Raw genomic sequence first — 24,183 nt, 5'->3', positions numbered from 1 at the left:
CTGGTGATACCTGCATTGACAGAGAGCACTCTTTGCTATTGATTCCCTAGACTGAGGAATCTGAAGGAAAGGAAGCAACAATATTTTCATGGGGACAGTGATTAACTGTGATACCTCTTACTCTGTAGCCACCAGACTATTTTTTTTTTCATTAACTTTATTTTTAGAGCAGTGTTAGTTGTTTTAAGAATGAGCAGAAAGTACAGAGAGTTCCCCATATCCTCCCTCTCCCCATCCTAGCCTCACCCCACACAATTGCCTTTCTTAGTGACATCTTGCGCCAGTGTGCACATTCGGTACAACTGATAAACCAATACTGGCATGTCTGCATTAGGGCTCACTCTTAGTGTTGTACATTCTAGGGATGTTGACAAGTGCATGATGTCACAAATCCACCATTTTGGGATCATACAGAATAGTTTTTGCTGCCCTAAAAGTCCCCTGAGCTCCACCGGTGATTTTTCAAAATTAAAATTAGACGTAAAAGGAAAGACAGAACTCTTCTGACACTGACTTGCTCAGGACCGATTGTCTTTTTAGTAACGAGGAATTTGCAACCATTTTTAAATTGACCAGAAACACGCCAAACGTAGTCACTTCACGAGTCTTTGACTCCTAAAATCCTTAGCTGACACCGATCTTCTCAGGCCATTAGTTTCTCATCTAAAAATTTCATACTTATGTTAAATCGGGCAATGACAGAGAGAGTCTTACAGGAAAAGTAAGGCATTTATTACAGATTGGAACTGATCAAAAGAAAAATTATGGAATTTATCAAATATCTTTCTTCGTTGCAACTTCTCTTCCTTCCAGTGCATTTGCTGTCAAAAGAGAAGAAAAAGGTCAAATCAGATCACGGTGGCACACACATTCCTGCAGTGACGCCCAAGACCCGGGAGTCCTGGGCACTGTCCAGAACAGATCCCATGGCACTGGGGGCTAGAGCAGCTACGAACGGCGGCAGCTCCTCAAACAAACAAAAGGGGTGACTGAGTCTGGGTGCTGGAGACGCAGCCCCATAAAGGAAGCCCAAGTCTCAAAACGGGAAGAATCGGAGAGGCCCCTGAGAGGCTGCCGACAGGTGTTGGGCTCAGTCTGGCCTAAGGCGGTGCCTGTGATGTGAGGTTGGGAAGGAAGGAGCCGATCAAACTGGTGAAGGAGGAGGCTGGCCGCAGCAGTGGTGCTCTGAGGGTATGGGGCTGCTGACGGGAAGGAATATTCATCCATCCATCCATCCATCCATCCATCCATCCATCCATCCATCCATTCAGTAAACATACATGCTGGAGCATTCATCAGGGGTTACAAAGATCAACAAGGCCTCCTTCTGACCTAGGAAAAGAAACCCACAAGCTAGTGGAGACAATAGAAGCAGTCAGAGCACAGCATGGTCCGTGCAGTTGCAGAGGCGCCCACGTGCAGGAAGCCCGAGGACAGGGGCTCCGGGGAGGACGTTGAGCTGGGCTCAGGGCACGCGGGGGCAGGTGTTGTATTCCCGCAGGAGGGGCTGGGGATGGAGGCGGGACCCAGCTGGGGGCCCATAGGAATAGTCAGCTGCGAGCCACTTTCCTGGGTAAGTTGGGAGACAGAGAGTAGCGGCACATGAAGCTGGGGACAGGGACACAGGCAGTGGCCACACAACCGGGGGCCGGGGCTGCCTGCTCTCGTGCCACATCGTGAGGGAGCTGAGACTCCAGCCTGCAGGTGGGCAGGGCCCTTGACCTGGTGAGGGCTCGTGCTAAGATAACTCTGGTGACAGTGCCCAGGTACCCTTGAGGGGAGCAAGACAAAACCACCAGGAGGATACCAAACATACCAGGCTAGAGATGATGAGGCCAGGACCAGAGCAAACAGCATGGAGAGAGGGCAGAGGAAGGACTCCAGGGCTTGGCGACAAGTGGATGACTGAGGGGAGGAAGTCCGAGAAAAATCTGTTTCAGGCCTGAGTAATTGGGAAGATGTGTGGGCTGCGGGAGGAAGGGTCAGTCTCTCCCAGGGAAGAATTCTGTTCTGAGCACGGAGTGGAACATCTGGAGGGAGGTGCCTGGAGTCCCGGTGACAAGAGGAACAGTGTGGAAGCAGGGTTTCGGATAATCCCCAGACAGCTGGCATCAGAGCCGGGTGCCTGGGTGGCCGGGAGGGGAAGGGCAGGGAGTGGTGTGGAAGCCTTGGGAAGGGAGAAGAGGGCTCCATGGGGAGCAGGGGAAGTCTGGGCCAGAGGGGAGAGCCAGGGGAGGGAGCGAAATCTCGGGGCCAGAGGATTTCAGGAGCACAGCGGCTATCGGCGCCAGACTGGCCATGACATTCAGCAGGAAAAGGGGTGGATGTGGGGTGTGGGGCGGCGAGGAGGCGGCCTTGGAGCCAGGCAGGGGCAGAGACTGCACGAGGTCCCAGCGGCTAGTGCAGACAGGGCTGGTTTTTAAAGACGGGATGAGAAGAGAACAAGGGAGATCAAAGAGAAGCCAGGGATAAACTAGGCGCAGGGAACCCACTCTACAGTCAGCCCTCGTGATGCACAGATTCCACATGTGTGAGTTCACCTCTCACTAATATTTATTGGTACCCCGAAGTCAGTTGTCCTGGCGCTTTCTCATTCATTCCCAGACGTGCGTGGAGCAGCAAAACATTCGAGTCATGCCACCCACACGCTCCCAGCTGAGGTTAAACAAGCCTGCTTGTTTCGGCTGTCATGCTGTGAACTTCTCGAGGTCTATTCAGTGCCATGTTTTTGCATTTTTGCGCTTTTTTGTTGATGATTTCACTGCTCAGAACAGCCCCGAGCACAGTGCTGTCGAGTGTTCCTGGGTGCAGGCAGGCTGCGGGGTGCAGCTTACGGAGAAAACCTGCGTGGTATGAGACGAGCCTCGCCCAGGCGCGAGTCCGGTGCCGTTGGCCGTGGGTTCAAGGTTAATGAATCCACAGCACGTGTTACATAAGGCATCTGAACAGAAGCACACGTGCAACAAGGGTGAGGAAAATGTCACGGCCAGCGGCTCGAGGGAACCTAATCCCGTGTTCCCTGCAAGAGCAGCAGTTGGCTACTCACTAACTCAGTGACCTCAGCAACTGTGCGGGCCGTAACCGCCGAGAACGACGAGGCTCGGCTGCACTCGGTGCCGCCACTGGGGGAGCGTTCCGTGAACGTGAGTCAGAGCAAGAGGTCAGTAGACAGAGCTGCACATAGACAGGTTCTGCCTCTGGGTCCTCGCCTGGGTCTTTTCTGACTTCCGCGAGGTTCCGGCCCCCTTCGGTAGATGGGCCATAAGGGAGACCGTGACAAGGTCTGATTCCCGGATGTCGAAATCGCTCAGCAGCCTCACTGGGTGGCCCAGGTGTCAGGGGCCAGCCCTGCCACACAGTTGGTGGTAGGTAAGTGTGGTGCTAACTTCCAATCAAAGTCTTTGCTTTCTAGTTGGTGACCACATTTCCGTTTCACCTATAAACTAATAAAACTCTAAGCCCCGCCAACTGACTGAATGGACCCCCATCTTGGACAAGGGGACCCCACAGAAACCTTAAAAACTGAGTTCCTGGCCAGGAGGGGACAGGAGGTCGGACACACCTCACTATAACCCCTCCCTTTTGTGGTTTAGACACAACAACGGACCAGCATGAATGTTAACACAGAGATCACAAGACCAACAGAACATACTTTGCGGCCATAAGATACCAAGTTATAAGCAGGGCCTAAGGCCATGCCAGCAGAGGGCTAGGTCACACACCCTACACTCAAACTGTGTTCTAACTGCCACAAGGATTTCCTTTTTCTCCAGCAGCTAAACAAGCACCGACCTGGAGACAGCATGTTGAAACAGTCGCAGCTCATCCACCCCGACACCGAGTGACTGACGACCCCCCCATTCCACAAGGCACGGCTGCAGCTTCGATCGGCCAAGACACTGATTTCACTAACTTTCTCCTGATAAGAAGACCACCGACCATGGACCGGTTCTGACCGGTTCACAGAGGCTGTGCACTTGGGTGCCTTCATGTCCCTGCTTCACTTTTTGACACATAGGGCTAATTGCAATGCCTTGAAATGTTAAGTCTCCACCCTAAAGCGAGCGTGAGATGCATGCAACATGCATGTTTATTCAACACGCATGTGTGAGGACCCCTGACATGAATATTCATAGCCCCTCCCATAACCTGTCCAATAGGGAGGCTTGGCCAGCCTGGTCCCCACACGTCCCTCCCTGCTCACCCTCCCTCCCCTCCACATGCTGGCTTTGCTTCCCAGCCGGAGGCTGCGCTCCCCCCTGCAGGCTGCAATCCCCTTCTAAAGCAATGAAGCTCTCCTTCCCAAATTTGTAAACTGCATGATTTTTAAGTTAACACACTCAAACATGACAAACGTGTCTTAAACAAACAGTCCTTGGCGTTGTGTCCTCTCGTGCTGTTTCCTAAACATTGGAGGGGTGAGTGTCATCACAGGAAGGGAAAAGAGGGGTGTGGGGACAGACAGCACCACGAGGTGAAGCCCAGTCCCAGCGCTATCTCCGAGAGCGGGGCTTCTGCATGCCTGTGCTTCCTCACCTGTGATCAGAGGGGATTGCAGTAATCACGCCGCGCTTGCGTTGTGCAGGATTTACGTATGGTCACGCACATACACACAGATCCCTGCGTACCTGAGGGCTGTGACCTTCAAGGGCGCAGGGGCCAGACTGGAGGCGGGCACTGAAGGAACATTTGTTGAACAAAGACATAAACTCCTAAGACTGATTCTTTCCACCACGCACTTATTGAAAAAGCCTCAGTCAGAACTGCCTTCTCTGCTGCCCTGGGCCACATTCAGAACTCCGTACTAATAGACAATATTGCAACGGAAAGGAAGGGGGGTCACTCGTGCTGCTGTGGCGTCGGTGCCGAGGGTCTCTGGCCACCACATAACGGAAAAGTCGGAGCTATTCCAGCGGCGGAGATCAAGACCCTATAGGACTCTCTAGTAGATTCCTTTCAACAGAGAGCCGGGACCTAGTTTTCCACATTGCCTCTTTCAGAGTAACAAATGTAAGAAATGAGTTCGGAGCTCTTTGTTTACAATTACAATTCGCTATCCACTCTCATACAGCAAATCATTTCTACCAGCCTTAAAGAATTCTTAGAACAGTGTTTAGGGCTCTGGGAATTCCCATGATAAATGAGCCCAAGTGTCCACCCTCAAGGAGCTCCCCAAAATGCCATCCACAATTTGAAAATATCAACTGTGGTTTTGGTCGTGCATCCACTCATCTATTCTCTCCTCCCAGCCTGACTGACTATATTCTACACACTGTTCTTAGCATGATGAAGCCGACAAAGGATATTGTTACTGATAATTTCATGTAGGCATATCATTAATGATATCTTTACTTATTATAAAACTAAAATAATTAGTAAGGACCACAAGGTAACGCATCTTCAAAGAGCTCATGCTCTAGCAGGGACAAAAGTAAGTCAAAAATAGTAATAAGCCTTTGAAGAAACTGAGCCCTGAGAAGTTAGGGGACTGGTGGCCTTTGTGGGTGGGAGAGCAGGCGCAGAGCCAGGCTGGTCACTCCAGGTCCCCTCCCCAGGCTGGTCCCTCTCTAGGCCCACAGTGCCAGCCCTGCCAGCCTCACCCTGTGATTCTAGGAAACCCAGAGCACAGCGTGGAAACCTGCCCTGAAGGTCACGGGAGGGCAGAGACATAACTGGGACTCCGGTCAAAGTCAATGTCTAGACCAGGGCAAGCGGCATTTGGCCTTCAGTTTGTGCTGCCTTTTAAAAGACATGTTTTAAGCGATCAATTTCTTTATAGAAATCAGATGATGCATTTATATTGCAATGCACATATGCATATACAGCCAATGTAATCATATTATTAATAAACAAAATGCAGCCAATCCATTGAGAATTCTATCCCTTCCCCCTATCCCCAGGATACTCTGTGAAGCAAAAAGAAATGATTTACATTTATAAAAAAGGAATATGATGAGTCTGTTTCTTCATAATGACTAGTTTCTCGATCTCGGTTTGAAGCTGGTTTTTATTTTTAGAGCGCATCATAGATTGAAAAGAAAACCTACCATTTGCATCTTTTATCCAAGAAGGCCTCACTGGTGAATTTTCCTTCTATTTTAGTAAAATGTCAGTTGACTTCTTTCAAATTCCAGTGGTTAAAAATTAATTATATTATGCTTACTTGATTTTTTTTTTTTTTTTGGTATAAAATGTCAAGAACCCAAAGCAAAGGATTTCATGCACCCAGAGAACACGCACTGCCCACTTACACACTGAGCGTGCCGGGCTGGGTGCGGGCAGCGGGCAGGACGGCAGGTGAGGGTTCTTGAGCCCTGCCCTAGGGGAGTCTGGTGGAGTCGATGGGCAGAGAGGAAACAAACAATCTCTGCCCCCTGTGATGAGGACTCTACGGAGGAACAGAAGCGAACATTGTCGCTGATTTGGTGGAGGCGGTTTGTGGTGTCCGTGTAGACCACCGCAGGGAAGGCACACTGGGCTGAGACCCGAAGGGGCAGGCTCAGCTAGTCAGCTCCCCCTGCAGCTGATCCCAGTGGAGGCTGCAGGGGGAGGACTTCAGTGCTGCTGGAGTGAGGTGCGGGGGCGTGGCAGAGGTGAGGCTGGAGCAGTGGGCAGAGCCAGATCATGAAGGCCACTGGGAGCCGCACCGGGGAGTCTGGACTTTATCCCAACAGCATGCAGTGTTGTGTGAACCGTACAGCTCAAGCCTCACTTGTGTGTGTGCATGAAAAAAACGACCATGCACTCAATGAACTTCTAGAATGGCATCTTAAGATTCCTTTTAAGGGTGCCCTTCATGGCAGCTACCTGTGCTCCCATCCCAGCCCTAGAGACTGGAAATGCATGTGCACGTGGGAGTGTGATGAGCCGGCTCTCGACAGCAGGGGGCACACAGCCTGCCCGTCCCCTTGGCTCAGTGTCTGGCTACTGCAACCCAGCTATTGCATCCCGCAGGTGAAGCGAGTGTCAGGGGTTTGGGGGGGAAAGGAGCAGAGTCTCCTCTGTGTTTCACGATAAACCCAGAGACGGCATGCAAGGTAGAGAGCGTGGGATCCGGCCAGAGGGAAGAATGCAGTCAACAGTGGTGATGGCAGCGAAATGACGGGCCAATGCCAGGGAAAATGTGCAGTGAAATCAACGAGACCAGACCCCTGTGGATGTGGGAGAAGACGAAGGAGGAAGAGGAGTCAATCATGTCCCCCAGGTTATTAGCGTGAGGCACTTAGGTGGACGGTGGTGCCGTCCACTAAGAAAGGAAGCCTGGCAGGAAGCCAGTCGACTTTCAGGGGCCCACAGGATGCTCATGGCAACGGCATCCACCAGGTGGTTGCTATGAGGACCTGGATGCCAGCTTGGAGTGCGGCGAGAGACACATAGTTGGAAATAATGACACCTCAGTGCTAGTTAAAGTCAGGCAAGAGGAAGAGGCAGCAGCGTAATCTATAGAATATGGGAATATTCTATAGAATATGGGAAGAATTGGGCTAAGGAGAAAATACAGTATTTGCATTGTAGATTAAGGAAAGGAAGTCAGATCAGATTTCATAGATGAGAAGGAGTAGAATCCAGTTTGCAAAAAGCGAGAGAGTGAAAAGGAGGTGAGGGGCCGGAGGCAGCGGCCGGGGACCACAGCCGCGTGGGGAAGGCGGCAGGAAGACAGGTGCGGGCTGGGCGGGAGGGGTCAGAGGAAGGGGCTGTTCTCTTGCTGCTGTTTGCCCTTGAAGAGGAGAGACGGGTCACCTCAGTGGCCGCTGACACAAGGGCCGCAGAGAAAGAGCACAGCCACGTGAGACTGAAGAGATGGGTGGCATTGGGGGCGGGCGAGGACGGGACTGTCACAGAGGTTCCAAGGCTGGCAGCTTGAAGGCACTCACTCTGAGCAGTTTCTATTGCTAAATACCCATGTGTTTAGCGGTGTCCCCTTACCTGGGGCTGTCACTCAAGGCCAGCATTTATTCTTGCTCTGTGCCGGTAGTTCGGGTACCGTCTGTTTCCAGGAGGAAGGACCCTTCTCATGATCTCTAAGGATAGAAAGGGGACACAGAGGCTGTCAGTCACCCCGAGACCTAAGACAACAGGGACTGTGTGACTATAGATTAACGGGAAGGGCTGCGACCAGCATACCCTGAGGCCATTACCAAGAGGACACCTGAGGATGCGATGACCTCACCCCCTTGTCCGGCTCGCCCTCCTCTCCCCTGCACCGTGTTGCCCAGAGCTCGTCTCTCCCTGCTCTGTATTACCGCTCTGTATTACCATTGGTGTCTCAGCCACTGCTGGAAGCCCCGGGGGGAGGGACTGCCACATTTATCTTTCAGTCCTCCACGGGATCTGCCCAGGGCTGGTTACACACATTTGTTGAATTAAATTAAATCATCATGCTCAAAGCAGTCTCCAAGACAGCTGCCCGTCTGTGTCAGTCATGCTCCCCAAGGCCCAATATGTGCTGATGTCTCCTCTTGGAAATATCTTCCGAGACATATAAAAGGATTGGTGACATTAATTTATATCCACATACTATTTTTTGTCCCAAATGGCATTTGCCCAGGGAGGTAGCCAGCCTCCAAAACGGCCTCCAGGTGTTCACACTCCTGGGCAGTGCTCTCCACAGTGGCCCAGGCTGGTCTGGGTGATCAATAAGATATGCGAAATTGATGACATATCACTTCCAAGACTGGGTTGTAAAAGATTGTGCCTCTGTCTCGGGTGCTCTCTTGCTTGCTCATTCATTCTCTTTCTCTCTCTCAGATCATTGTCTCTGGGGAAGTCATGTGGAAAGGCCACATGGTGGAAAGGCCACATGGTGGAAAAGTAAAGCCCTCAGTCCGACAGCCCACGAAGCACCGAGTGCTCTCGAAAGTGGCTACTTCAGCCCTGGTCGAGCATCAGCTGAGACCACAGCCCCGGTCAACACCTTGTCCACAACCTCGTAAGAGGCTCCGAACCAGAACCATCCAGTTAAGTTGCTCCTGAGTTCTTGACCCTCAGAAACCATGAGATAATAAATGCTTGTTGTTTTAAGCTGCTAAATTTAGGGGTAATTTGATAGACAGCAATAGATAGCCAATGCACCCAAGTTTGTTATTAATTGGATACATAAGATTTATTTCCAGACAGCTTTTGGCTATTTCCAACATCAAATCTGAGGGCCAATGTTTGCCACCACTGCAGAGATTCAAAACAATGGGCCATAGGTTCTGAAGGCAATTCCAAAAGAAGTGCTCATAAAAATGCTTCATCGGTGGTCATACATCTGATATAGCAACCATGTGTTCTCCCAAAGTGATAACTTGGAAGAGGTATGAAAACTAGGCATTTTTAAAAATTAAGCCTCAGATTGTAAGGCCTAACACTTCATATAAATTGGAGTATGCCTAATGCAGATCAGACATGGAGCTCATTGAAATATGAATATCTGCATTATTCATTTTAATGAGGAACACTGAATGGCGGATTTCACAATTCCTCTGGGAGGCAGCATGGAAAAAGCACAGGCTCTGGAGAGTGGCAGGTCTGATGGTTGTAAAGTTGAAGGAGAAAATTGTGTACGGGGTAAGCATTTTGTATGTGCCAGTTAATGCCACGAGTTTTTACAAGCAGATAACACACCTGGTTTTCAGAGCTATCGTGCAGATGACATGAGAAAACTGATCTGATCAGGGGAGGGACAAAATAACTGTTAGTTTCACCCACTTACTGAGAAGTTTCGTCGAGTATGGCCAAAAGATCATTAGCGTTTGGGCTATTCAAAAAGTGCTTCCGAGGAGGGCGGGAAAAAAAGGTCCATGCTAATTTGCTGAACCAGACTTGATATTTTCATTCTTGGTAACTTTTAAGTGGGTCAGTGCCTCAAGGTTATCTTTTTATTGATTTGCAAGGCAAGTTTGTACATTACTATTCTTTTCATTTTCACTTACATTTTGTATTTCAGAGGTTTGACTCCTGTGAAATAGAGACTCCTATGAAATAGGATTTCTCAGCAGAGTCTGGATTGATCAGAGAAGGGTCTGGTGGTGTCTTGCAGCAGGGAACAGACCACTTACCAAGGGACCGATCGTAAAATTGTCCGATTCTGGATTCATCAGAAACGAGACCTGTGACACAGTAACAGCCATAAGACAAGATCCCTCTTCCTATTTCCAGAATGTTGTGTGATTTTATTATTGATTTCACAAATATGCATTTTAAGCAAAGAAACAGTGAGAGATCATCGTAGAGTTTTGCCATCATCAGCACTGAAGGAAAAAGCTTCAGGAACATAAAAGGAATTGTGAGATCCACCATTCAGTGTTCCTCATTAAAATGAATGACACAGAATTAATACTTCCGTTAGCTCCTAAATCCTAGAGCACTGACCCAATCTCACTTCAAATTAGAGGCCACATAAACAGGGAAAAAATGGAGAGCCCGTTCTCCCTCCAACCAAGACACTCAAAGAGTTGGTCAGCTCTAGTTGCATGGCTGCAGGATTACAGAGTTCAGCCTCAACCAACCAGACAAGGTTTAGTCCTGATCTTCCCAGCTCCATGCTATTGCATATCTGGGCCCTGTAACTCAGGAGGGAACAAGCATGTTCAAATTAGGGGACCCACTTAAGGGGAAAAACTAATATTTATTCAGCCATTGGGGCCATCAAGTAGAATTATGCATGGAAAAGCTCTGTTGTAAATATAAAGGAATACCTTAAGTGAATAGTTGTATCATTATTGCCTAGTGATAAAAGAGGAGCAAAAGCAAAACAAAACAAAATGTTATTTTTTTATAGTTATTGTAATTGTTCAAAGGCTATCTGTAGGTATTTCTGCTTTTAAATGACTCATTAACAAAGAGCCTCAATATGAGGTTTGTTTTATGAAAAAAAAACATTAAAAAGAACAGATCTTAACTTACCAAATGGATAACTATTTCTCCACGTATGAGATCCTAACATGTCCCCGAAAATCATCTAAAGAAATTTAGGCATCAGTATGTATCAGCACATGAAAGAGAGAAAATAGAAAGACATTGTAAAAAGTGTAAATGTTATCTGGAAGACTTTGACATATAATATAATTCATTTTAATGACATGAGGTAATATATTATATTAAATAATTTTATAGATCAAATATATATGTTTAAGAAAGTAGATGGGGAAGAGTAACTTACATGAAGTTTAAATTGACCAAAAGCTTTCCACTAGACTCAGAATGTATCCCCAATGTTGTAGATCAGAAAGACAGAACTTAGTTATACAGAGTTTAGGTCAAATGTCAGAGTTTTCTTTCCATGAAGCCCCCATAATAGGTTCAGGAGGAAAAGATATCCATAAGAAGTTTTCACACTGAAAGTCCATGTAATAGTCACACAGTAAGGTGGCTGCTTGGCCCACAATCTTCCCACCAAGAGTCTGGGCTGCCTCCCTGTTACCCTCTCCATCCCAAACAGGCAGAGGTAGTCTTCTGGCCTCCATCATAGTGATTGGTTGAGGAGGAGGAACATACCAAGATAATTCAACAGAGAAATAATAGTCTTTCCAACAAATAGTGCAGGTACAACTGGATATCCACAAGCAAAAGAGTGAAGTTGGATCCCTTCCTCACACCACACACAAAAATTACATCAAAATGGATCATAGACCTAAGTATAAGACTCACACAAATAACAAAAGAAAAAATAGATAAATTGGACTTCAAGAACTTTAAAACTTTTGCTCTTTAAAAGATACCATTAAGAAAGTGGAAGACAACACAGAGTGAGAGATAATACTTGCAAACGATTAAAATAATTAAAAGACAAATAATCCAATTAAAACATAGGCAAATAACTTGAATAGATATTTCTCCAAAGAAGATGTACAATGGCAAATCATTAGTCATTAGAAAACTATAAATTAAAACCACAATGAGATACCACTTCACATTCACTAGAATGGCTTAAAAAAAACAGGCAATAACATGCATTGGCAAGAATGTATATAAACCGAAACCCTCATTCATTACTGGTAGGAATGTAAAATGGTATAGCTGCTATGAAAAACAGTTTGGCAGTTCCTCAAAAAGTTAAACATAGAGTTACTATAATGTCCAGTAATTCCACTCCCAAGAGAATTGAAAACATACGTCCACACAAAAACTTACACATGAGTGTTTCTAGCATCAGTACTCACAATAGCCAAAAATGTGGAAATAGCTCAAATGTCAATCAACTAATGCTCCAAACAATAAATGCTGGCTTGGTTGCGGAGAGAGAGGAACACTCCTACACTGCTGGTGGGACTGCAAACTAGTTCAATCTCTGTGGAAAGCAATATGGAGATACCTTAAAGCGATACAAGTGAATCTACCATTTGATCCAGCAATCCCATTGCTGGGCATCTACCCAAATGATCCAATGACACTCTACAAAAAAGACACCTGCACTCGAATGTTTATAGCAGCACAATTCATAATTGCAAGGCTGTGGAAACAGCCCAAGTGCCCATCAATCCAAGAATGGATTAATAAAATGTGGTATATGTATACCATGGAGTACTATTCAGCTCTAAGAAACAATGGTGATATAGCACATCTTATATTTTCCTGGTTAGAGCTGGAACCCATACTACTAAATGAAGTATCCCAAGAATGGAAAAACAAGCACCAGATATATTCTCCAGCAAACTGGTATTAACTGAGTAGCACCTAAGTGGACACATAGGTACTACAGTAATAGGGTATTGGGCAGGTGGGAGGGGGGCGGGGGGCGGGTATATACATACATAATGAGTGAGATGTGCACCATCTGGGGGATGGTCATGATGGAGACTCAGACTTGTGGGGGTAGGGGGGAAATGGGCATTTATTGAAACCTTAAAATCTGTACCCCCATAATATGCCGGAAAAAAAAAATCAACTAATGGATGGAAAATCAAATGTGGTAGATCCATAAAATGGAACATTATTTGACAATAAAAATGTTGTACATGGTAAATATACACAACTAAAAGTAAATAGTAATGTTCCATGTATCAGCAGAGGAAAAAGAGGAGGCATGTGACAAAGGCCAGGCCAATGGGACCAATGCCAAGAGATTTCTCTAACTGCAGTTAAAGAGAAATGCTTCCTTTTCTTACTAAGTTCAGAGGATATGAATCTGAAGTAGCTTGTGACTTTACTTCCTGCTGCAAGGAGAAAGCTTCCCTATAACAAGAGAGAAAGGGGGAGGGTGGAGGGGAAGTGGAGAGGAGGAGTAGACACACACAGTGTTGAAGGTCTCTGAAGTTGAGTTGTCCATGAGGCCAACTCCTCCTTTTCCTTTCTGGGAATGTGATCATGATCCAGGGAAATACCCCTTTTGGGCTTAGACTACCTCGAGTTGGATTTCTATCTTTGGAAATGGAAAGAGTAAATAATTTAAATAAATGCCTGTCACTTCTCCTCCCCTGAGTTCAGAGTTCCTGTTGTTCTTCCACCTCAGTTTTTCTCTTTTGAACTATTTTGGGTCCCTTGGCTGAAACCCTAGTCGAACTTCATTCCATCCACTCCACGTCAGCAGGATTTGCCTGAAGTGGAGCCCACCTGTTGGAAGCTGAAGAAAGCAAGAGAGCATCAACCTGCGACCTTAGCATAGCACTCGTGTGGCAGCCGCATCATCATGGGATCGCGTAAGGGCTTGAACACCACACGGAAACCCTTTATCCTCAACATAATTCCCTTTCAAATTTGAAAAAGAAATAATAAAAACTACCCATAATTCAAATATCTATTTGTTTAAAAAGAGAATAATTGCACATTTAGAAATCTATTTCCTCAATTTCTCTTACAGTTCCTATACTTCATAAAGTTATGTAGTGGGAAGTCCACATTTTTTGTATTTGGGACATTTTCTCTCATTCTGTCCTTATCAGACATGTTACAGTTATCTGAGTCTTTATTAGTCATAGTTTGGATTGGGGGGGCTTATTCTCCATGGCTTCTATCTTTCTTTATATTATATTCCCTCCTCTGGAAATTCTTCTATAGTCTACATATGTTTTTCAAGTGAGCTTTATTTTCATTACTCCGGAATTCTTTTCAGTTTTATTTCTTCTATTTCCTTCCCTCAACAATGAATTATTTGTTTCTATGACTAAATTTATCCTAGTTCATTGTCTTTCATGCTGGTAATGTCACCATTTATTTCATTTAAAATGGTTTACAGCTGATTTCTATTTTTTCTCTCTGTTTCATGTGAGAAATCCATTTCAGAGTTGCCAGGAATTATTTGAAATTTCTATCTGCTTTCTTCCTTTTCTTTTGAATGGCAAAATTCTTTAATTTTGGAATTTTTCAATAACTTTGTTCATAATTCCTTATGATCTCTTCATTTTTAATGACAAGCCACCTGGGAGTTTACTCTAAAATATAGTTTGTTCCTGGGGCTAACTTAATTTAATATCGGAGTCTTCTCTGTGATCTTCACTATGCAATTAGAAGGTTGCAACAGATCTGTGGGTTGTGCAATGAGAATCAACTCTCCAAAGCAGAAATGGAAAAGGGGTTAAATTAGGTGGCCATCTATTAAATTAACTCTGTGTTAAAGGTCACAGAATGAACTAGAACCCATTTCTCTTGACTTTTACTGCTACTTAGACCCTAGCTCCAATCAGCATTCTCTCTCACCTCTCCTGCCACCTCCTGTGCCCGTGTTTGTTCTCACCTGGTTCCAGTCTGATTCTCTCACCCTCCCCCGCACCCTCACACACCTATAGTCCTTCAGTAGCCAACCTACCTTGTTCACCTCCAGCCCCACCTGTGCCTCTCAGCCCATATTTGCTTATTCTGGTTATAATGGATTTCCATTCTGACCCACCACTTCCCTCACTCTTCAGGGCATGCCCGTGTGATTTCCCCTGTGCTAGTGACACCCTTCCTTCCTCCCCTGCACACCCTGTGCCCTGTGTCTGACTCCCACCCACCCTCCAGTTCTTGCTCTGGAGGAACACACTTCCCTCCAGAAGCTCTGTCTGCCCCTACACGACATTCACTCCTCTCGCTATGTGGTCCCTGGTAGTCAATGCCTGCTTCACGGACACCTTCCCCTCCCCCTCCCAGGGGATTCTATAAGCCCCACTGAGTCTGGGACTGGGCTTCCCTTGCTCCCCTCAGTCTCTTTTTCTCATACAAACCACAAAAATCAATACTAACAGAATACCGTGTGCTTGGCCCATGTCCTCATCTCTGTGTTAGCTGGGCCCACAGGCCAGTGAGTGTGTTACTGGGAAACATATCTGACTTCCTGGATATTTTAGTGGAGTCTAGAAAAGGAAGCCCTTGGTGCTTGCCCAAGCTATTGCTAGCCCTAAGAACAGCAGACTCTTGTACTCCAGCTCTACAACAAGCTCAGAAATCACCTGGAAATTGACCTCACAGGTTGCCAGTGTCAACAGGAACAATCAATAAGTTTACGCTCAGCTAAAAATTTCTGTGGAGAAAGTCCTTAAACTGCACAACGTTGTCTTTGTACCTACAAAACCATCCTCTGTGATAGGAGTTTCCCAGTCACGAGCTTCATCACTTTCTGTTCTAAAATGGCTTTCCATACTCGATAGTTAGGGTTGCGGGTATGTAAGCTATATGGGACAATTAACTTTTATGTGGAATTCTTGAAGTTGAAGTTTTATACTCTTTTAATATGATTTTTGCTACAAAATTAAATCTTAAAAATTAAATAAGAATCTAAGATGTAGTAGGACAGATTCACCTGCATAATGGTGGAAACATCTTAAAAATACCTGTGTAGAATATTATCTAATTATGAACAAACAAATAAAGTAAGTCATTAGTTTTATATCCCTGGTTTAAAGAGGCTGCCTCTTCATATTGTATTCTTGTTCAGTAAATACTTGTTGAATGAATTTTCTTGTATTCATTCAAGTATTTACTGAGTACCTACCCTGTATCAAACATTGACCTAGACTGACAAAAACAAACCTCCCCGGCTGTCATGAGACATACCAGTCTAGTAAAAAAAAAAAAAAAAAAGCAGTCAATAAACAAATATGTAATATAATTGCAAGTCAGAATTGTATATATTATCAATTTTAAAGTATTATTGCAAATCGCTTTTAATGCAACAGGGGAAAAAAGTACCCTGCCATTCACTGAGCATCTATTATGCACCAGGCACTGGGCCATCAACTTGCCTGGTTTTCTCAACAACCTATAAGGTGGTCATTGTGACTGGAGTTTGACAGATGAGGAAGCTGTGGGTCATGAGGGTTGCATGAAAGTTAAGTCTCCTCACCTAGACAGCAGAGCTGGGGAAGAGTTTTGAACGTAGGTCCAACAGAAATTCCCCTCTTCATGCCATTAAACCACAGTGCCAGGGAGGTACACAGATCTAGAGCTGTGAAGATTCGCTGATTGTTACTTCAAGATCATGGCCCAAGTCACAGGGGCATGGGAGGCGGGGGAGAGAGAGAGAGAGAGAGAGAGAGAGAGAGAGAGAGAGAGAGAGAGAGAGAGAGAGAGAGAGAGAGAGAGAGAACGAACATGCACACACAAGAATAGGCCAGGAGAAGTTGGGATACAGAGAATGAGGTAGTGAGACTGTGAGTATACAAGGGAGAACAAAACTGTGCAAGCAGAGTGATGCTTGCTCCTCCCCGAGTGGCAATCCAGCCACCCTATCAACCCACTCTGCCTTTCACACTCCCGCGCTGACCCCACAAGGCGCATTCTGGGAGGAGACAAGGCCCTGGTCCCACCTCCTCGCTGCTGAGGGACTCGGACGCCGACGCCGAGGATGCGGCCGCCCAGCTGCAGCGAGCCCGCACGGCCCGCACCTGCTCGGCCGACACCTGCACGGCACTCCTGCAGACGGCTGTTGGCTGCAAGAGGCAAAACAGGGAGTTATAGCTTGGCTGCTCGTAGAAAGGGTTAGCCTCTGCCCAGCAAATCAGGCAACACTGTCGGTGGACAAAATGATGAAGAAAGGGAACATTCACAGAGGTTTTTTGAAGATGAAAAATTTCTCAACTCCTAAGCAGAAACAAGTGAAATATTTAAATGATCTCTTCGGCGTTGGATATATTACGGGTCTCTGGGAGAAGCAAACATGCCTGGAGTTCATTCCCATTGGAACAACAAGAAATGGCGAAGACCCCCCAGGCCTCTGCTCTCCTCTCCTTTGCCCGTGGATGTCATTAGAAATAGACCCTCGTGACACTCTGAGTTGGGTCCTCTGTGAAACAGAGTCGCAGTGAAAAGTGTGATGGAACAAATAATCAAACCAATCCTTCCTTAAGTGTAATAACAGAACCCCGAGAGCTCGCACGCCTGACTGCAAACACCATGGAAGGCAAATTATGAATTGATAGCGTTGCCGTGTTCAGACAGGATTCCTGCCCGTGGGTGTTGACTAAGCGTTGTAGCGTGTTCTGGTCACATGGCATACAAAAATGAACACGCCACGTTGCTGGTCTCGTGCAGCCTGAACCAGTAGGGCAGAGAGGTGACATTCAACAGTCAACTACAAAATAACCCCACATGGCAGGACCACAGACTCCACGGCTCAAGGGCCCCAGGCGTCCACCACTGGACGGCACAGCCCCAGCAGGGGACACTGTTGACACAGTTAGTGGTGTGGCCAGATGCCACCCAGGCAGCAGCCAAGCTCTTTGCCTGACCCCAGGTCATGGAAGAGGTGAGCCTTCTCCTTACGGTGGTTTCTGGGACCAGGTCGTTCCCCGCCACACTCACCGAGAAGTAGCTGCCTTGGAAGGGACACGTGGAAGGATCTTCTCCAGAATCTCTCCCGCACGTAGTTTCTCGAACGCTGAACTCTAAACTCATGATCAAATTGCTCTCATCCAGGACCTCCACCTTCACGAAAACAAAAGTGTCAGCTTGCAGCAGAGGTGTTCCTAAAGTTCACAGTGCTGGAAACAATTCTCTCTGCCCAATGAGAGACAAATGTGAAAATCACCACGAAAGCTGTAAATTGTCTTAGCAATCCCCTGGTTCCATGCCTTTGTGGTGAAGACCAGAGGGAAAAAGTGATTTTTCAAAGTCAAACAATACTTTTGTGGCACAAATAGAACCGGAAAGTAAGCGTCCTAACTCCAAGGCCAGTCCAAGGCCAGTCTAACCACGTCCATTTATTAATACAGTTGATCCTCGTTACGCACGGACCCCATGTTTGTTAATTCCCCTACTCACTAAAATGCATGTGTAACCCCAAGACAATACTTACGGCACTCTTGCAATCATTAGCGGCAAGTGAAGAGCGGTGAAAAATTGGAGTCACCTAAGGTGCGTGTTCCCAACTGAGGTCAGATAAGGAGACTCCCGCTTTCTTGTTCGGCTCTCGTACTATAGACAGGTGCGCTCTTTGTGGCCTACGTAGTGTCAGGCGTCTTGCATTTTTGTGCTTCCTGTTGGCGATTTCGGTGTTTAAGACGCCCCCAGGCCTCGTGCGAAGGAGCTGTCTGGCGCTGTTAAGCGCAGGAAGGCCGCCATGTGCCTCACGGGGAAAGGGCAGGTGCTAGATCAGCTTTGTTCAGGCATGAGTTACAGCGCCATGGGTTCAGGCATGGGTTCGATGTGAACGAATCAGCAGTATATATTCAATTAGTCGTCTTTAAACAGGAACTCGCTAAAGCAAGGCTGGTAATGATGGGCTGATGAAAGTACTGCGGCCCGAAGCTCACGGGAACCCAACACTCTATTCCTCTTAGAAGCAGTGTCCCACTTCCGTTCGTGGTGATTCTATAGGACACAGCTGCCACAAATAATAAGGATCAACCTCATATGGTTTTAAGTGTCATTTTCCTAAAAGACTGCTCCATGATTTTTAATAATTCCTGAAATAAGTCATTCAGTGTCGAGTGCACCTCTGCCGGACGGAGTGTCACCCAGCCCCGGCGTCCTGCTGGAGCAGGTGCGACCGTGAGTGAGTTTACGTGATCGTCTGCTCTTTTCCCGGGGAGTGGGATACTGGGGGAGGCTTCTAAACTTCCCAAAAAGACTGGGAGGCTCTGATGGCACGAAGTCCTGATGAATTGCGTGCTCGCTTGTGTTCGGGACCAGAGACAGAGCAGGGACAGGGACGATGCCAGGAAACTCAGGCTCCAGAGGGGGTGCCACACAGTAAATGTGTTAAAGAAAACTAAACAAGATCATTCCAGACGGTTATGGTGCTACGAATAAAACAATGAAGACAATAGCAAAAAAAACAAAAGGCAATGGGGGTGAGGGAGGGAAGCAGCTACTTTAGAGAAAGGGCCAGAAAAATCCTCCTGAAAAAGGGAAATTGCAGCTGAGACTGGAAGATTGGGAAGGGCCCCATCGTGTGAAGAAAAGCAGAGCCGATGCCCTGGGGTGGGGACAAGTCTGACTCCTGTGGCTGGAACAGCAGGATCAAGGGGAGCCCCGCACACCATGACATTGGGGAGGTGGGGGTGTCAGACAAGTTTTGGTCTCGTAGCCCATGGTGAGGGGTTTAGATTTCATACTCGATGGATGAGAAGCTGTCACAAGGTTTTAAGGGGCACATCCGAATCACCAGGGCTGCTGCAAGGCCAACAGGATGCGGCAGGACACTAGCAGGAGGCCACCGGGGAGGCCACGCACCATGTCCAGTGCGTGACTGTGACAACGCCCCCAGGCTGCACGTCACGGCTCCCTCTGGGCTCCAGAGCCCGCCTGCGGCAACTGGAGCCGGCGGCACCCTCGACCCCCGCGCAGTGCGGAGAGAGCTCGGAGTGCAAGAGCGCGGACCACCAACGGGGCGTGGGCAACGGGCGCTGTGGGAAGTTTTGTCCTAGAAAAACGTGGCAGACTCCAAGCTTAGGATGGGAGTCTTCGTGTCTTCTATCACAGGATATGTAGTAAGTGTTGATAAAGGCAGAATTTTCTGAAACCGGGTAGAAATAAAAACTCGACCTCACCATTAATCACTACCTCATTTATTTATAATTTTAACAGACTCGATATTAAATCTGAGTCTTGCAAACAAGTTAAATAATGAAAACCTCTCCCATCACCTGCAGCCGTTGTGTGGGGCTCTGCAACCCCAACCACGCTTGGCGTGATGAACGCAAGCTGGCCGCGCCGCAGCTCAGTGGGAAACACGAGAATGTAGGTTTTTTGAGCACAGATCATTGTATTGAACTCTGAGATGCAACCTCTTTTGCATCTTTAAGCACTGTTGAGTACTCTTGCAAGAACGTGGAGGAACACCTACCATTTTTGCTGTTTCGTTTGGACTCACTCTCAGCCGGCACTTTTCTGCTCTGGGCTGTTTGAAACATGCAGGGCAGCCCGAGGGCCCAGCAACAAGGAATTCAAAACCCAGCATTATTGCTGACGTGGATTGTGGTGATTTACAACCAATATTATAGTATGGTCCTGTTTTTCTTTTGAAACTTATTTTCTATCTTCGTAGGAAGAGAAACAGCTCTGAAGAGATGTCCTCCCACGGGTTTACAGCGAGCGTCTCAGAGAAATGGACACTGTGCACTGTCTTGGGTTTGCTCTTTCTCGTATTTTCTAACTTTTTGTAATGATCTTATTTCATTTTTTATTTCAAATAAATAGTAAAAGACCCATAACAATCCCATTTGGCAATTGTAGTGATTAGTTTTAAGTGTCAACATGGCTAGGTGAAGGTGCTCAGTTATTGGGTCAAACATTATTCTGGATGTTTTTGCAAGGCTATGCCCTCTCAATTATGACCTAGGATCGTCCCACTCATGTCCCTCGCTCTGGCTTCACTCTCTTGACTCCTGCCAGACGCTCTCTCAAGTCCTTTTGTCCTTGAGAGCCTTCCTACTGGCCCTGCCCCGTGCACCCCAATTCCCCCTCAAAAGGTTTTCCCAGGGCTGGAATGCCTTGTCACTTGAGCAAGTCTCAGCTTAAATATGATGCCTCGGTGGAGACCTCTGCCCAGTCTGACTGCCGCCCCAGCCCGGGCCTGTCCATCTATCCACCTGTCTTATTGCCCCCCCCCCCGCCCCCATACTCGCCACTGTCTGAAATAACATGAGTATTTACTCAATTGCATGCCCTCCTCTCCTTTCCTGTCCTTCCCCAATGGAGTCTGAGCTCTGTGAAAGCACAGCCTGGCCTGTCCCCTCTACTTCTTCATCCCCCATACAGGGCCTGTGTCCACCTTTCCTCTCTCTGCTCTGAGTGGGCCTAATGTGGAGGGTGGAGCCGGAGACCATCGGAGCTAAAGTCATGTGACCTTAGCCTTTCTCATCCTTTCTGAAACTTGGAGCCCAGGAAATTAAGTAATTTGAAATCCATTGCAAGAGTATTGGATCCAAGTCTATTGGTAGAACCCGGTGGTTCCTGATTCTGACCACAAGAGCATTGAAGAATACGAGCCCCACCCTCAGGGGCTGGGATTTCACGAGCAGATCATGCCTCCTGAGCATCAGCAATACTTAAAGCTCCCGCGTGATGCTGATGTGCAACCCAGGTCGAGAATCACTGGGCTTATTAAGCAAACTCAGGGGTACAGTAGAAGGGCTCGACCCTTCTCCTTAAATCCACTGAACTCTACCCCAAAACACCCGCACATACATACACTTGACTAAACCTTCTATTTCCTTTGGACATATTCCTGGAAGTGAAACTATGTGATCAAAAGTTAAAAATATTTACTAATTTTAATGTTTAACACGCTTATAAATAAGCTTAACACATATTTCCAAATTGCTTTTCAAAGATAATTTTACCAAATTACAAGCTCTCTAACAGTGTTTGAGATTTCACCTAGTTGTTCTTCTATCTTGTTATTCCTTCTTTTTGCCTTGTTATTTTAGCTATGATTTTTTTTCCTTTCTATTAGAGAGGTTGACTATTTCTCCAGATGTCTGTTCATGATCTGTTCACCTAGTGCACCTCCCATGTCTACTGCATAGAGAAAGTTGGCATGTTTGGAGCCACGTGTAAAGGTGTTTGTAGAAGATACAGTTGACACATACAACAGAAAGCGAAATGTGAAACACTCCCAAGAAGAAAGCAATGTCACCAGGAGAAATCAAAGGAGGAAGGGTCTTCCTCCCGATGGGAGAAGAGAGAGAGTTTTCAAGGACGGGGCACAGAGAAGGTAGATTGATCAATACATTTGAATAATCAGAAAAGACTGGGGAGAGGCGAGAACAGGCAGACTTGCAGGGAGAGGCGTCCCTTATTTATGTGCCCATTAAGGACCCCATACGACGCGTACATCTCTGGATGAGTCTGGGCTCAGGTCTGCGTGCCGTACCGAGATGGCACACACCAGAACGCGCCCGGGCGGCCGGCTGTGTCTCACAGCAGCCCCTCCCCGCAGGCCAGATTTGCAGTGTCAGTAATCGGCTCTCTCAGGATCTGCCCTCATTCTCTTAGCCATTTAATTAACCACTGACTTCCTTCTGCAGTGAGCAATAGCTACATTATGAGTGAACTTAAACTGCTCGTCTACAAGCCTGGCAAGAAGACATCGATTCCCAGCACCGCAAGTGCATTTCATTAGATGCCGGTGGAAGTGGCATCTGGAAGCCAACGCAAGCCGTGCACAAGGAAGGGCGCTTTACTCTGGTCCAGTCCTCTTGCAGCAGCAGTTCACCCTTCGGGGCGGCAGCTGACCACGCACACCCTGCGGGGGCCCCGCACCGCAGCGTCCAGGGCCCGGAGACCCCGCTCTGGCCGTGACAGCCCGGCCCTGGGATGGGCGCCTCGCTAAAGCACTGCCCATCGTCTTCCTGACCTGCGGCCCAACTAGAAAGGACGCCTGGGGCCATCTGATTAATTTCCCTGGGAGTTGGCAAAGAGAAGCTGAGCTATTTCCGAAGAAGATCCAGGTGAATATATTGTGTTTGCAGATGAGGGCTGGGAAACCGCGACCCGCGTGCTCGACGGCGCAGCAGAGGGAGGGAGCGAAGTGAGCGTGAGAGGCACGGGGACGGACAGAAGACCGGGACGGACAGAAGACGGGAACGGCAGGCGGAGAGGAAGCAGCAGCCGTCTGGCCTCTGCGCAGAGTAGCCGCCACCTGGACTCCTGGCCGCGTCTCTGTTCTTACTCCCACGCCACCTGGCTGCACAGAGATGTCATTCGCAAGACTCGTGACTTTCTAGGACCTCCCCTACCTCCTGCCTTAACCTACATTTGCTTGAGGGTATTTCTGTTCCTACTTCCAAGTGAGCCGCATTCAGACAACAACCAGGCAGCGAAACTCCCCGGGGGCAGGAGGGCGGGCGGCCACTTGCCGCGTCCCTTTCTCCTTCCCCGTGAAGGACGTTTCTACACGTCTGTCCTGCCCGGCACAGACACAGTCATTGGAAGCCCAAGAAAGTTCCTCTTTCCCTAGTCCCTAAGGATAAGACGGAACAGGATATTACCACATTGACAAAAGAAGGTGGATTTATTTGGCTCAAAAGCCCAGAACTTATTTCCAGCAAGTATTAGAAGAAGGACTGCTGAATTTGAAAGCTGCTTATTCCCGATAAATGAGGAGCTCTTAACAAACCACCTCAGGAACAGCCATGAGGACTTCAAGGACGAAAGCAGAACGCAGGGAAACGGAAGACAGCTTTAGAGGGAAGGAAACAGCGGAAGAGTCAGCCATCAAAAGCAGCCTTCAGAGCGTCATGACAAAAATTGTGATTCAATCCTATCTCGGTAAAAAAAAAAAGAACCCCGTATGAAAGAGATAATTAGCTCTGACTGGTTTTAAACTAGAAAAATAAAAGAAAAGGGTGCCCAACACACCGACAGAAGACGAGACCGAGGCGGTCTGCAGAGGGGTGGGGAAGACGTCACTGCGCACTTACTCTTTTCAGTGAGCTTCTGAACGCCCGGAACAGGTGCGGACTCAGGGACTGGGAGTTCACTTTCGCCACAGAGGCCCTGAGGGCCTCCCTCAGGGAGGACGGGTCATAGTCGTACACGGGGAACCCTGGCACGCAAGCACACGGGCGCGGTGAGCCGGGGCCCGCGGGCCGGGGCGCTTCCCGTCCGCGAGAGCAGGTGGCCGCGTCTCGGGGGACCTTACCTGAGCAGGACCAGTAGCTCGTCCCAAGAGCAAGCACAACCAGCATCTTCATCGCCATCCTCCCCATCCTGGCAGGAAGGATTTTAATTCGGAGCCAGGGAGACTGTCCCCCTATAGGTTTGGGGGTGGCGATTCTTTCCAAGAGAAGCTCCCTTTGTCAAATGCGACCTGGCCGCTCTCTCCGGGGCAGTCTGTAA

The 24,183-nt window shown here is 47.7% G+C and overlaps 1 protein-coding gene across 4 annotated transcripts; it reads right to left on the bottom strand.

Annotated features, from left to right (window-relative positions):
- Window positions 1–710: 710 nt before the first annotated feature.
- On the bottom strand, window positions 711–24,183 carry SPP2 (secreted phosphoprotein 2). 4 transcript variants are annotated; one of them, XM_012753299.3, is made up of 8 exons: window positions 23,987–24,181; window positions 23,766–23,890; window positions 17,701–17,823; window positions 16,707–16,829; window positions 10,891–10,945; window positions 10,044–10,094; window positions 7,927–8,021; window positions 711–821 (listed from the first exon to the last, which is right to left on the bottom strand). In XM_012753299.3, the coding sequence occupies exons 1-7, from the start codon at window positions 24,051–24,053 to the stop codon at window positions 7,936–7,938; spliced, it is 630 nt and encodes a 209-aa protein (XP_012608753.2). In that variant the 5' UTR covers window positions 24,054–24,181; the 3' UTR covers window positions 711–821; window positions 7,927–7,935. The 4 variants fall into 4 exon arrangements, with proteins under 4 accessions (XP_012608753.2, XP_012608756.2, XP_075862187.1 ...); XM_012753300.3 differs by lacking the exon at window positions 711–821 and adding an exon at window positions 1,809–1,905 and having other exon boundaries at window positions 23,987–24,183; XM_012753302.2 differs by lacking the exon at window positions 10,044–10,094 and having other exon boundaries at window positions 23,987–24,183.

The sequence above is a fragment of the Microcebus murinus genome, chromosome 8, assembly GCF_040939455.1.
Source record: "Microcebus murinus isolate Inina chromosome 8, M.murinus_Inina_mat1.0, whole genome shotgun sequence".
NCBI lineage: Eukaryota > Metazoa > Chordata > Mammalia > Primates > Cheirogaleidae > Microcebus > Microcebus murinus.
Note: the sequence above shows the minus strand (reverse complement) of the source record. Positions and strands in the feature narration are given on the sequence as shown.